This window comes from Lethenteron reissneri, chromosome 49, assembly GCF_015708825.2.
Source record: "Lethenteron reissneri isolate LAM-NWPU_2019-01 chromosome 49, ASM1570882v1, whole genome shotgun sequence".
NCBI lineage: Eukaryota > Metazoa > Chordata > Hyperoartia > Petromyzontiformes > Petromyzontidae > Lethenteron > Lethenteron reissneri.
This window is the reverse complement of record NC_083827.1, coordinates 8,706,404-8,719,928: the sequence shown is the minus strand read 5'-3', so window position 1 is coordinate 8,719,928 and position 13,525 is coordinate 8,706,404. Positions and strand designations below refer to the sequence as shown.

At 44.6% G+C, this 13,525-nt stretch overlaps 1 protein-coding gene across 1 annotated transcript; it reads right to left on the bottom strand.

Annotated features, from left to right (window-relative positions):
• Positions 1-3,706: 3,706 nt before the first annotated feature.
• LOC133354964 (ras-related protein Rab-2A-like) lies at positions 3,707-13,254 on the bottom strand. The gene is made up of 8 exons (XM_061572203.1): positions 13,081-13,254; positions 10,629-10,700; positions 9,602-9,669; positions 9,021-9,103; positions 8,259-8,351; positions 7,717-7,828; positions 6,683-6,751; positions 3,707-5,318 (listed from the first exon to the last, which is right to left on the bottom strand). Exons 1-8 carry the CDS (start codon positions 13,124-13,126, stop codon positions 5,217-5,219), a joined length of 645 nt encoding a protein of 214 aa, XP_061428187.1. The 5' UTR covers positions 13,127-13,254; the 3' UTR covers positions 3,707-5,216.
• Positions 13,255-13,525: the final 271 nt, after the last annotated feature.

Genomic DNA, 13,525 nt, shown 5'->3' with positions numbered 1-13,525 from the left:
CCTGCCTTCAACCCACGATCACTAGCCTGGTGAAGTAAGGTCAGATAACACCTGCAGGACCCGCACAGCTTAAGGGATTGACAGAAGAGAGAGCTGTCCGTACGCACGTGCACACACATGGCGTTAGGTTTACATGCACACCGGTGCGGCGCCTGGTTTAGCGTTCGCTTGGGTTGTACTTGAACACCGTTCTTACTGTGCCGCGCCGCAGATCAACATCAAGAACAAGGAGAGGGTGAGCGACAGCGACAAGAACTTCAGCGAGGTGCACGCACAGGTGGCCAACCCCGCCGAAAGCAGCACAAAGGTGGCCGAGCCGACAAAGGTAACGCCCCACAAACGCTTGCGTGCCGTGAAGACTGGGGGGGGGACATTGTCCAAAACGTCACCTATTGTATACATTTTCCTTTTATGAGGGCAGTGTTAGTGATGGACGTGTTGAGTTTTTTTCGTGTTATTTTTATTTGTCGTGAAAAATGTTTCATTTTGAAAAACGCTTTGCATCAGATAACTTTTTTCAACAAGGGATGTGGGGAGGAAGCCACTGTGGTTCAGACAGGTCCACACCCAAGCGTGTCAATCAGTAGGGGTCAACTAAAATCGCTATTGAAATCGCGTTGCCTGCGACTGCTTTGTCCACATGTGATCCCGGGTAGTTGTACAGCAAGGAAATCAAATGGCATATATCGAGTTAAAATCTTGAATTGGTCGTTACTGTGAGGCCAAGACACCTCCAGTTGATCATCATTATCCGGATTCCAACATGTGGCGGTCCCGGGCTGATCCGGCGAAACCGGCGAAACAGCTGCCAAAGTCTGTACCATTCGTACGATCAGCACCATGTGCATGACAAAAACAGTCGCCATGCCTGATTTCAGTGTTAAATAATATATACGGTAGATTGTACACTACATACGTAATGAAAATACTGACGTAGATACATCACCCCATGCAGAGTATTTTTAAAGTAGGATATTTGTTTGTCTGTACGTTTATTCCATTTTCAAAGAGGCAACATTTAAAACAGCAAAAATATGTAATACCTAAAAACGTCATACAAGAATGTGCAAAAATAAGCTATTTTAAATTATGAAATTATCCGGCGTTTTCGAAAATCTGCATAATTGATTATCTACTGTATTTAAGAATATGGCTCAGCTGACACCGTGATTCTGATTTTCCGGATTGTTATTCTTCCCGATGAGGTTTGATGTAGTTTTGAACGAAAAGTCTCCTAATTGCTGATTTTATTCGTGAGAATTTGTCAACCTTCCAGTGAGCCGAAAAACGTTTAACGGGCGATTCATTTATTTGCCCGAGTTAGGTGGTGGATGGTTTATGTAACCTTGGCCACATTACGTGACCGAACACACAAAAAAGTCTATTATGAATCAATATTCGCTGCAAAAACCTACGAGGTGAGTTAAACGGCGTGTTCAGGATTTTAGTAGCGAGTCATAGATTTCAAAGGTGCATGAAATAAAAATGCATCGCTGTCAGTCTCCTCTGTAAGCGAACCAGTTATGCAACTGATTGTATAGACGTCCACGTGAAAGCCATTCAATTGCATGTGAATACGTTGCGCAACCGATTGTTCAGTTGTGGACCCGATTTCAGAAGTCCATTCGAGTTTGCTGTTAAAACAGCTTGAGTAGGAAGTGCCAAATGCAACAACTGTCAGAGTTTTAACAGATTTTAAAACAAATACTTGTTCCACTGCTGTGTAGGATGGTGTTGGGCCCTTAAAAAATTATTATTTAATTGAGTGACCAGCAGACGGCCCATCTGTGAGGCCTGTTATCACTTTTAAATGTAATGAGACTGGCTGCAGGGAGGAGCTTGTGGGTTTTTTACAGCAAATTTGATCAAAGTGGCCCAATACAGATTGGCTTGGAGTTGTGCCAGCAGTACTGATCATAACCATGTAACTAACGAGGTGGCTAGGAGATGTTAACTACCACGCCTGGCATACAGGAGGTCGTGGGTTCGATCCCGACCCTGACGCCTGTACATTTGGAGTTTGCATGTTCTCCCGTGGTCTCTTGGATTTTTCTCTGGGTCCTTCGGTTTTTCCTTCCACATTCAGAAACATGTATTTACAGTATTTAGCTGTTATACATTTCTGCGTGATAAGCTACTTCTTTCAGCTATAATTTGTGGTCAGGTCGCTTTGGTGAAAGAGCTATATAGCTCAGTGGGCCTTGCCTGGTAACAAAAACAAGTTGTAGTTCATAGTTTTGAAAATAGACGAATAAACTAATTGTACACTTAAAACCTAACCCCAAATTATTGCAATTGAATAGTTGTTGATAGGATATGAATTTACACTGAGACCTCCTTTACCAGTGGCAAAATATAGTGATAGGTTTTTACCCTTTAAACTGGTACAAAAACTGACACCTTTATACAAGGCATCATGTGTAAATGCTTATCCCGAGCTCTCAATACTCTGATAGTGCGCTGTTTTTGAGTTGTATGCCTTTTGGCGTAATCTGGTCCAACACAAATGGAGACTAGGCTCTAAGAAAAGCTGTCTCGGGTGTGGACCAATCAACTTCAAGGACAGTGCATATCATTATCAGAGTTGTTTATTTTTGTTTGCAATTTGACTGCTTGAGTTGTGGTTATTGCAAACATGATGCCTTGTATAAAGGTGTCAGTTTTTGTACCAGGTGAAAAGGTAAAAACCTATCACTAGGATATGAATTGTGTGCACGCTCAGCTAACAGCCTCAAGCAGGGACAGGTGTCACCCAGCACCTTCATGAACAGTGTGCACGTGGTTGTGGTTGTTGTAGATCACGCGGCAGAGGGCGGCTCCTGTGCAGGCACCCAATGTGGAGGACGCTGCACAGCTCTTCTCGCAGCTGTGAAGAGGTGGATGTGTGGCCGCGACGACGATGGGACCGCAGCCCCAATAAGGTTCGTTTTTGACACACGTGGGAAATAACCCCCACGATTTGATTCGATGGCCCTGAAATTCACTCTTAATTTCGAGCAGTTATATCGGTGCAAATATATGAATGTAGTTTGTGGATGTGGCATATTTGCTAAAAAAACATACAAAAGTTTCATTTTATACAAGTAGGTGCCCAAGCAGTCTAGTTTATTTTGTTTAACTTGGAGAGAATTCAAGAGGCCAGGATAGTCTCATTTGCAAGTAACCTGGAGCGTTTATCTCCCATTCAGGGAAAATGATTGATGTGTAGTCACAATTTAGTAACTGGCAGTTAAATTGCGAATTTTGAAAATCTGGACCCTAACGACAACACACGACTCATGCGAACGACGTCACGGGATATGTAACGTCCATTGTGGACGTGGAGTAGACGATGAACGTGCTACTGCTAGGCCATGTTTAGAATGTAAAGGTTTTTGTTTAAAAGGTATTAGACTAAAGTGGTTTATCAGTCTTTTAGATTACATATATATATAACTTTTAGGTATGAAATCTATAAAAATGTTTCTACTTAAAGTGAAACCTTGTTACATGGTAACAATGGTGCTTATAAAATAAGGATATGTGAAATGTAACCATTACAAGTAAAAAGGTACAGGGAACGTCAATTAAATTAATCGCACCATCTGCGTTACATTCGAAGTTAAAAGCGGGTTTAATTTTACAATTCCTTCAGCAAAATAAGAACCAAAATGAATGTGAAGCCACCAAGGTAGTGAAACGAACCATCATCAGAGCCACACACAAGTGAGTAACTTAACGCTTTAATACTTGTTGACAAAAAGGCAAACAAGAAACACACGAGTCAACAAATATACCTTCACGTAAACAAAAACAACCGTTATCAGCTGCAGGGAGGGGGGGGGGGGGCATTGCCTGCGTGCTGGCGAGCGCTGGGCTCGCTATGAGACCGTGTCCAACCGCCCTCCACGCCTAACCTCAAGGAGTGAGCTGCTGAGATGTTATTAATAAAAGGTACATCAGTGCATCATTAAAAAAACCCACTCGTACAATTAAAATTATATTCCAAGTAAAATATACATCGAGATGTAGTGGCCACGTGGGTGGTGGGTTCTGTGCTCTCCATTGCCTACAGTGGGGGTGTCAGGGGGTCCCCTTCCTGCTTAGGATTTCCATTGAAGGTAATTAATTCTCCCAATTTGTTTTCGGGTTGTACCTCATGTTGTTTACCCTCGTGCACGAAACGGTTAACTTTCTCTGGGTAACTGGGTTTCCTCCCAGACGTAGCAAAGGCAACATCAGCTGGCCTATGTCAGAGAGTTGAGCCAAACGGCGTCAATCTGCTACACCACCAGCAGCCGCCGGCAATGCTGTATCATGGTACGAAAGCGAGCTGCTTATGTTCCTGAAGCTCCCAGCATGTGGAACAGAATGTCATACAATGCCGACCAACACTCGGTACAATCTGAAAACGTTGGAAAGTTATACAGCATGGCCGTGAAAACCTACAGTGGTATTTGAGAGATTTAAGTTTAGTTGTGAACAGGCACAGAAGTAATTGTGACAGGCAATTGAGTTCCAGTAGCAGGATACAAACACTGGCTTTTTCTTTTACACAACAGGCAAAGTTGTAGGCCAGCAAAAGTCCACGGAATGATTTAAGGTTTAAGTTCAAGGAAAATGTGTGTTAATTCCTTGCCTGGATCACAACAGAATGTGTGTTCAGGGGTAACTAATACAGCACCGGGTGTGACAAGTCAGATTTACACTTGCGCAGGTATGTGTAGTGGCGGATGGTTTGGAAGTGGTTGCAGTGTTTAGCACACTGGTGCTACGAACCCGGCCACCCCCGTTTGATTCCCGCTCACCAGTATCATCAGTGGCAAATATCTAAACTCATCTTGGTCCCTTCATCACTGCAACATGCCCTGAGTAATGGGGTGGTTGTTTTCGCAAGGAGAGGATTTCCCTTACCTCATGTGACCAGCTGTGGCTTTGGCAGTAGACATTTCACTACAAACCAGTTGAGCTGGTCCTGGACCTCCCCTAGGTTGACTCGGCCTCAAGTGAATACCTGGTATGTTGTGTAAACAATGGCATTGGGGAGACAAAGGTGGCTAGGGTGTGGTGCGTGCTAAATCACCCCTTCAATGTCAGCCTTCATAGTAGCTCGCTAGCAGCGCACGCCCTAAAAGTTTTGTGCAGGCTTTCAGGTGTAGTGTGGCAGTGTGTGGTAGTGTAAATTGGCAGTGTTGTCCATGAGGTCCAATGTGTGTGTGTGTGTTTGTTTCAGGCAGTCAGCAGCACCCATCACTGCCACCCGTCGACCCAGCTGGCCGACCCTGCCCGCCGCTGGGTGTAGCTCCAAGCTGCTGTGGCCCAATCTTTATCCCGTTTGCCTGAAGCATAGCCAGGTGCAACGCGCACACACACACAGGCAAGAAGCATATACACACTCTCAAGATGAGGTGCATACACTGCACAAGATGTGGCAGTGCTAGGGATGTAATGATAATACGAATTTCAGCTTAAATGGGATCCAAATACCATCACATGTCTAGACATATTAAACAAATGGAAGGAATACTACAGAGTAGGATGTGGGGAGCATGGACATCCGTTCAGCCTGTGGCTGTATTGATATGTGCAATAGATATGGTTGTGTGACGGACTTGTATCTCGGGCAGTGCCTCTACCTCCATAGACATCAATGTTGCTGCTCACAGCTAGCCGTTACTGTACTTTCCAGATTATAAGACACGTTCTTGTAACACAGCCAACCGTGCCAATTGCAGGTGCTGGGGTAAGGAGTAACACCCACATCAAATCTTTGATGTACTTTTATCCTTGAAAAAACATTACTGAGTCCTCTACGTTTGACTATACCAGCGCCAACGAATTCGGGGGAAATGGATGAATTCACTCCCAAGGTTGTTTGAGAAATATTTTACGAAAATAACGCAAGAATCTGAGCAGGGTAAGTGACGATGCGGGACACCACGGTGTCTACAGCATTACCACCCCACAAGCAGGCCTCCAAATATCATCTCTGCTATAATTTCTAGTGAGTACTGTGTTAACTAATGTAACTTGTTATGCACCACCTTTTAGGGTATCTTGTCATCGATTTTGTTACTTTTTATTTTATTTACCAAGAAATATTATCCCCAGGAACGTATCCTAACTTTATATCGTCAAGTCAATTGTAAAATAGGCTTCGATTTACATTGTTTTGCCTAACAATGCATTTTCCAGGGATGTATCCCAAACGTAAATAAGAGGACTTGCCCTATATACATTCTAGAACAAAAGCAAGTAAAGTGTTTCAATTATAAATTTACACCAGTGGATTCTGGGATACAAACGCTGGTCTTATAATCTGGAGGATATAACAGTGGAATTAAAGTTGTTGAATATACCCGATGCCAATTAGGTTATTCAAATCTGGCTTTAAATGTGGAGGCAATAGAATAGAGGATCCGATACGTGATTATTTTTCTCACAGGAATCGTTCCAATGATGATTACAGGCATGCAACTTGCTAGATATCAGTGGTGTATCCTTTTCTCTAAACACGTTCGCTACATGAAAATCAAAGTTGGTGGCCAAACTTCAGAATCCAGCCTCGCATGGGGTGATATATAGTAACTGGTGCGTGGTTTAAATCTTCCGGCTGTGAGAAGTCACAAATGCATATGACGGGTAACTAAAAAAAAAGCACAGCAATTCTGATCTCAAAAAGTCAGAATGCTTGAGAGGTTACCTCATTGTTGACGTCAAACACGCCTTCCTGGATCTTCTCGTAGATTTCCCGCGCCGTGTTGATGAAGGCCTGCAGTAACAGGAACACAGGTGCATAAGATTAACTTTGTATTATACTACGCGTGTTAAAAAGATTGTACGTAATCATTGTTGTTTCCCTTTATGCCGTCAATGATGCTTTACGTCAGGGGTGGGGAAACCTTGTCTATACTGAGGGCTGAATACGACTTTCAGAGACACCACACACCTCTACTGGTATCCCTACTGATGAGGCAAAAAATAATGCAATCAGTAGGCCCTTTGCGGTGAAGGAAACGACCACATTAAAATAAGAAACTTGCCAGGTTAGAAATATTTCCCTCCACTGCTACCTATTGGTGCCGATAAGATGTTTGCTAAATTTAACATGGTTTTCCTAAGCAATATCATTTTTAAGGTATTATTGTTGGCGCACGTTGATGACATCACACCGCCGCCCGTCTTAAGTCCCAAGACAGGACATTTTCACAATTCTGGTTGTAACTAGCAGCGAAACGTCATACCCAGTTGTGAAATGTTATGTATTGCTTTCCAACATAAGTGTGCTGAAGCAGAAATAATTTGGCATGTCTGGTCAAGTGACAACCTTAATGTGCTGTGCCAGATGGAGGAAGGTTAACGCCACACATTTTACTGGCGCAATGTAATGACGACTAAATATCATTTGTGAGCGGTAGGTTCCCCACCCCCGTTTTACTTTTCCGTTTGGAGATTTGTTCAAATAAACGCAAATTAAAGCATTTATACACGAGTCAACTGGCATGTGAACCTATGTGCCTGGCTTGCATGGAAGGAGAGCCTGTGTGTGCACGTGGGTCCTTCGGTCGACTCGGCCTCATGAGTACCTGGGGTGCAGTGTGTAAACATTGCAGCTGCTAGGGAGACAGGCTGCCACAGTGCACGGCCTTCATTGGTGCTACTCGCTAACAGCACTTGCCCCCACAGTCTGTTAAGGCTATACAGAGGGGGGGGATCTTTGTCATTGTGGGTCCTTACCTCCTCAACGTTCGTCGCCGTCTTGGCCGATGTCTCCATGAAGACGAGGCCGTGCTCGCGCGCAAACGCCTCCCCTTCCTCGCGCTTCACCTCGCGGCGCGACTCCAGGTCACTGGGCACGCAAGGGCGGTGGCGCCGTTAAATGCAGCTCTCAATCAATGCACATTCATGTAAATTGTTGTCGCTAATGCAAGTTTTTTTTGTTCTAGCTAAGGGAAGGAACAGCCCCTGCAATTACAAGTTCATGCACTGCTGGTTCAAAGGCTGCTATAACCAGAAGCTCAAGAGATGGTATTTGGCCTACTCTTCCTAGTTGGATAGTTTATTTTTAAAGTACTTAATTACTGAATAGGATCACATTTTAGCCATGATCAATGCAATGTCTGCTTTATCCAGGCCACAACTTGCTGCCATCACCCCCAAATAATTGAGTCGAGTAATATAATTGTGGTAATCAGCTTTCACATGCTAGAGAGTGCAGGTCAACCATGCGGCCCCCTCCCCCCCACATGTCCTGCCCACGTGCCCCATTCTGCAGTCACCTCTTGTTGCCGATGAGCATGATGACCATGTTGGAGTTGGAGTGCTGCCGGGCGTCCTCCAGCCACGCTGTCAGGTGGTTGAACGTGTCTCTCCTGCACCCCAAAGTAACAGCCGTGGCAAAATAGATTCATAAAAAACTGTTCGGGGAAAAATGCATAAGCATGGATTGTGTGATACAGCAATCGTGCTGTGACGGTTCCACCTGAAGATGGAAGCTTGTGTTGCCTCCGAAACGTCGTAATTTGTAAAAAAAAAAAAATATTTTATTAATTTAATTTTTTTACCTACGTGACTTTGCCAAAAAAACCTAAGAACATGGATTGTGTGTTCCGCTGTCCAACATGCTTTTGTCCGAAGTGGTATTTAATTACCATTAGGGAGGCCAATGGGTAGCTGTCGAGGGAAAATACCTTAGTACATTTCCTTTCTGCTCTGGTTTTGGTGTCAAAACGCTTTAAGAAACCCTGTAATCTATTTGACCAGTTTTCAATTGGACAAGTTGCAAAAATACTTTATGCTACCGTTCGACATTGGATCATATTTTGAGAGTTCTTGTGCCTCCCCCGTTTCAAGTGAATGCACATAGCCAATGCATCAACGCTTTCTACCGTAGTTGGAAAGCCTCAAAAGGATCAACAGATAAGCAGTTAGCTCTCACGCGGTCATGAGTGGAGGTTACCCTCATGCCTAGAAATGGAAATTTTTCTGAGAAAAAAAGTTAGGCCCTTTCTGGCAGGCCAAGCTGTGGAGGAGTGTCACACCTGGTGATGTCATAGACGAGCAGGGCCCCGGCTGCTCCGCGGTAGTACGAGCGCGTGATGGAGCGGAATGACTCCTGCCCGGCCTACACACCACGACGTGCGCGTCACACAAACAGCTTCATGATTTAAACAGCTTCACGATTCAAGCAGCTGCACGTTACAGCACAATCGGCAGCTCCTGACTGCCCGCTGCTGCCCATGACAAGAAATGTCTTCTATGGTGTGTGATTGCGTTCAAGTGGACCCCTCGCCATAACCAGGGGTTAATTTTAACAGTATCTTTAGGAGCTGGGCATACCATACGCTAGTATGCCTCTCGCTATGGCTTCTAGTTTCATACCTACGTGCCTACTTTGGTAATCCAGGAAAATATTTCCTGGAAAAATGAAGCTGCCCTTAACCATTGAGAATTCCTCTCATGTGTATGTCGCTACCTTTAAAGTGGTAGATTGCCACGACCGCTGTCGTAATGGCCATAAATGATTTAAGTAGCACCTCTATAGCCGACTTAATGTTGAGCGCCACAGTGGAGGCCGCAGAGAGCACTCTATTCATTAGGCGAACAGAATCGAGAAACATACCGTGTCCCAGATCTGCAGCTTGACTTGCTTGCCGCCAATGGCGATCATGCGGGCCCCAAACTCGACGCCTGCCAGGCACATCAACGCACATCAACGCACATCAACGCACATCAACGCACATCAACGCACATCAACGCACATCAACGCACATCAACGCACATCAACGCACATCAACGCACATCAACGCACATCAACACCACACGCTGAGAAAAATAGCCACGCCGGTCTTCCGGTGGGACGTTATAAGCCCAGCTTTCAATGTTTACAAACTCCTGACAAAAAGCATGCAGGGGTGTGTGTTTGCCTTCTTGTCAAAGATAAAGTGCTTGGCACTTAAAATGAGCGAGGCTTTTTATTTATTCATATTGGCTGTGTAATGAAAGCATCTGTAAATGAAATCAACCCTACAGTTGCTGCAATGTTGACAGAATTGTTAATTATAATGTAGATATGGTAGTCTATATCACTCACCAACATTTACAGCAGAGGCTTTATTTCCCAAAATGTTAACTTTGTCCGTTTGTTTTGTGCAAGGTGAATTTAAAGGTAAATGGTCAACGTGTTCTGACCAGCGTGGTGAAGTTTGGTCAAACAACCCCCATGATTGGCAAGGCACGGAGGCCCTAATCCAGAAATCGATTGACAGGAGATTTTTACGTTTTCATGTTCATGAGGATGGTGTTAAGTATTATGTGCTGCTGTTGCCCTGCGTGAGGAAATAAGAATTTAATAATTGCATTCAAATTGAGTTTAAAGCTTGCATTAATTTGTGCTTTATTTATTTTTCATGCATATTGCATGCTGCATATTGCATGAAACGTTACCTTTAAGTTAATTGGAATGAGAGGGAACAGAAACTAACATGAGAATAGAAACTAGACAAAACAAGATTCTTAAATCAATAGTGACCTGTATTGTGCAAATGAATAGTTAAATGCCTATTGTGAACTTTTGACACATTGCATGTTAACAGGCTTGCAACCGCACTAAGTTCTAGCGTGATTGTGCAATCCCATCCTGGGCTTACCGATGGTGAGGTCATGGACTGGCTGAAATCTTTTGTCTGTGAATTGAAGCAACAGGCACGACTTTCCCACCCCTGAAACGAACACACGCATGCACAATCCAGAAACACGCGTGCGCAGATTGGATTTAAAACACACAAAACGGTGCAGCCTTTCAGTTTCTAACACATGGGACCTCCATTGGAGGGTGCTCAAGCCAGCCCCTTGTCATGCAGTGTTCTTCACTCATTTTCAGAGGGGGGGGGGGGGGGGTGTTTTCACATTTGTGTATTGTCAGGGGGCGCACTAAAGGCCACCAGGGGCCGCTAGTGGCCCGCGGGCTTTGCAATGAAGAACACTGCCGTAGAAGGTGTCTTATCTACTCTACCATGCTGGTAAGACATCTTTGAAAAACGAGGATTATCTATACTTACCCCACCCTATGTGACCTGCTGATCATCGACTGTTATGTCTCCATTTATATATACTCCTGATGATGATTGCTTGTGTTGCAGTCGAAACGTCGTGAGAATTTTTATTGTTTTATATGTGTATTATTTTATTATTTCCCTTCTACGTGACTTTACCGAAAGAACCAAGAATATGAATCCCTGCAGTCACGAAAGCTTTAGATCAAAACTTTTAAACCTTGTCCATGAAAGCAAATTAAAGCAAAGCCTCAGTGCGATTGTGATCACTCTTTCAACGCAGGAATAGCAAAACTACAGGAACTCTCTCCTGAAAGCCCTCTCGTGGCAGACTTTGATATTGGCATTAGCTTCAACATATTGTCATACGCAAAAAATGAAAAAATATCGTGTATTCAAACCAGCCTTTCAACCGAATACATGTGGCTATTTTTGGATGCATTTTCAATGAGTACATACCACGCGTTTATTGACTTAGCCCTCTCCCAACTCGAAAAGATAATTATGTCCACAATGGCCAACATATTTTTGGTGCAAGTGACAGAGAAAAACACGGTAAAATTAGCTTGCAGGTCAACAACGTCAAGCTCAATCGACCAACACCTGCTGTTGCTTGCCAATCCACACAGCTTCTCGCAGTGGGTAATTTCACTTGTTATGTAACGCTCCGTTCAATGGAGAGCGGTGGCAAATATGGACCGCAATAGGTGGTTGTAACTACAGACGTTTTACGAGCCAACGTCACAGATGTTAACTCAGTGGGGGTTACCAATAGGCTTAATTGACTTGTACACTGCAAGACCTTTCATCAAACCACTACACCTACGGTTGGCTACGTACGGTGCGAAAGAAGTTCAACATTCATAGATGAACGTATGTGACATTCATAGCATCGGCTCCCCCCCCCCACTCAAAGACACGAACTGGATTTACAATTCTAAGCACGGTACATTACTCAAGAACATTGTCGCCCTCATTGACTACTCTATGCACAGTGTCGAATTGCGTGTATTGAACATAAAAGGACGGGAGTGTACATTCCATGGCCTTGGTTAAGATGTGATGATACGGTATTTTGAAAGGAATATTTAAATGTGTGCAATCCATTTTTCCCAAACGCCCTTATTCTCTTAAGTAAACACAACAGGTCGGTCAGTGACACTGCCTTCACGACGCCAGATGATGATGTGCAATTAAGGGAAATTGCCCCAAAAACGTAACATCTTAAGATGTATTTTAAAGCAATGCCATTGACAAATGTGTTGAGATTTTGTGTTGTCAACCGCGCAGCACCGACTCATTAACAGTACAGTAACAACAACAACAGCAGCAATCAATCACCACGAAGTGGCGGTGGACGTCACCACGACGCCCGTGCCAGGCTAGGTGCACTCTTGAAGCCACGTGAAGCGTTGTCGAAGGCTCGCTGGCAGGAGGTCACAGGTCAGACCCAGGTGCCGTGCCCCCCCTCCCCCCCTCAAATCTAATCGGCGACGTTTCGGGTAATGCCCCTTTTTCAGCGGCCACGTGTGGAATTGTTCACTGCAGACGAACAAAGCCCCCCGTCCGTTCAATTGCGTGCCACTCAAAATTCCCACCTCGCATCGACATCGCCATCGCTTATCCGCGCTACGGAATCTGAGGCTTTGTTCATAACAGACGTGGGTTTCATGTGGGGATGGGTGAGATCGCGTAAATGTAAACTCGTCGTTAAACCCGCCAGCAACGTTTAGTAAGGTTTGTTAAGTAAAGTAAGTAAAAAAGCGTGCTGACGAGGGGCTAATTTAGCACACCTGGCGCATTGGAGAGTAAAACCACACAACATTTACAATTCAGAGTACAACGTAATCGAGTGGTGGCGGGTTAGACGACACAATTATGACATCTGACCCCCTCAAATAAAATAAAACATTTATTACGAACAACATTGGTGGCGAAAATCCGCCTCCGCGTGTTAAACACGGGCATTGTTATCGAGGCCGGCACGGGAGCCGCCGTGCCCGCTACGAGGAGAGTGGCTGGCTGGCTCGCTCTTGCTCTCACTCACCCGTGTCCCCGATGATGATGTACTTGAAGAGGTAGGCGTACGACATGACGACGAACGACGACGGGGGAAGAGAAAACGACGACGCCGATGCCGCAACGCGAGACACCGACCACCACGCGGGCAGCACGATCGGCTTCAACCACTTCGCACGATTCCTGCACTGCGCATGCGCAGACTTCTGGGTGGGAGGGGTTGTTGGGGGGGGGGGTGAGTCACGTGATCACGCAACTTCCCCGCCAACTCCTCCCACCCTCCACCCGGAACCACGTGGCAAGTCGTAAAGTAAACGCATGTTTTTTTAATGCTGTCCAGTATTCTTTTTGTTATTTTTATTTTGTTTCCCGTCTACGTGACTTTACCGAAAGAACCAAGAATATGAATAAATGCAGTAACGAAAGATTGAAATAATTTTTTTTTAATTTTCTTGCTGTGGTTTTCACACCTG

Excerpts from the sequence above, each read along its gene's own strand:
- LOC133354964 (XM_061572203.1), bottom strand. The coding sequence starts at position 13,126 with ATGTCGTACGCCTACCTCTTCAAGTACATCATCATCGGGGACACGG. Across the intron at positions 10,701-13,080 it reads CATCATCATCGGGGACACGG|GGGTGGGAAAGTCGTGCCTG; the intron begins GTGAGTGAGAGC and ends TGTTCGTTTCAG. Across the intron at positions 8,352-9,020 it reads CTCGTCTATGACATCACCAG|GAGAGACACGTTCAACCACC; the intron begins GTGTGACACTCC and ends TTTGGGGTGCAG.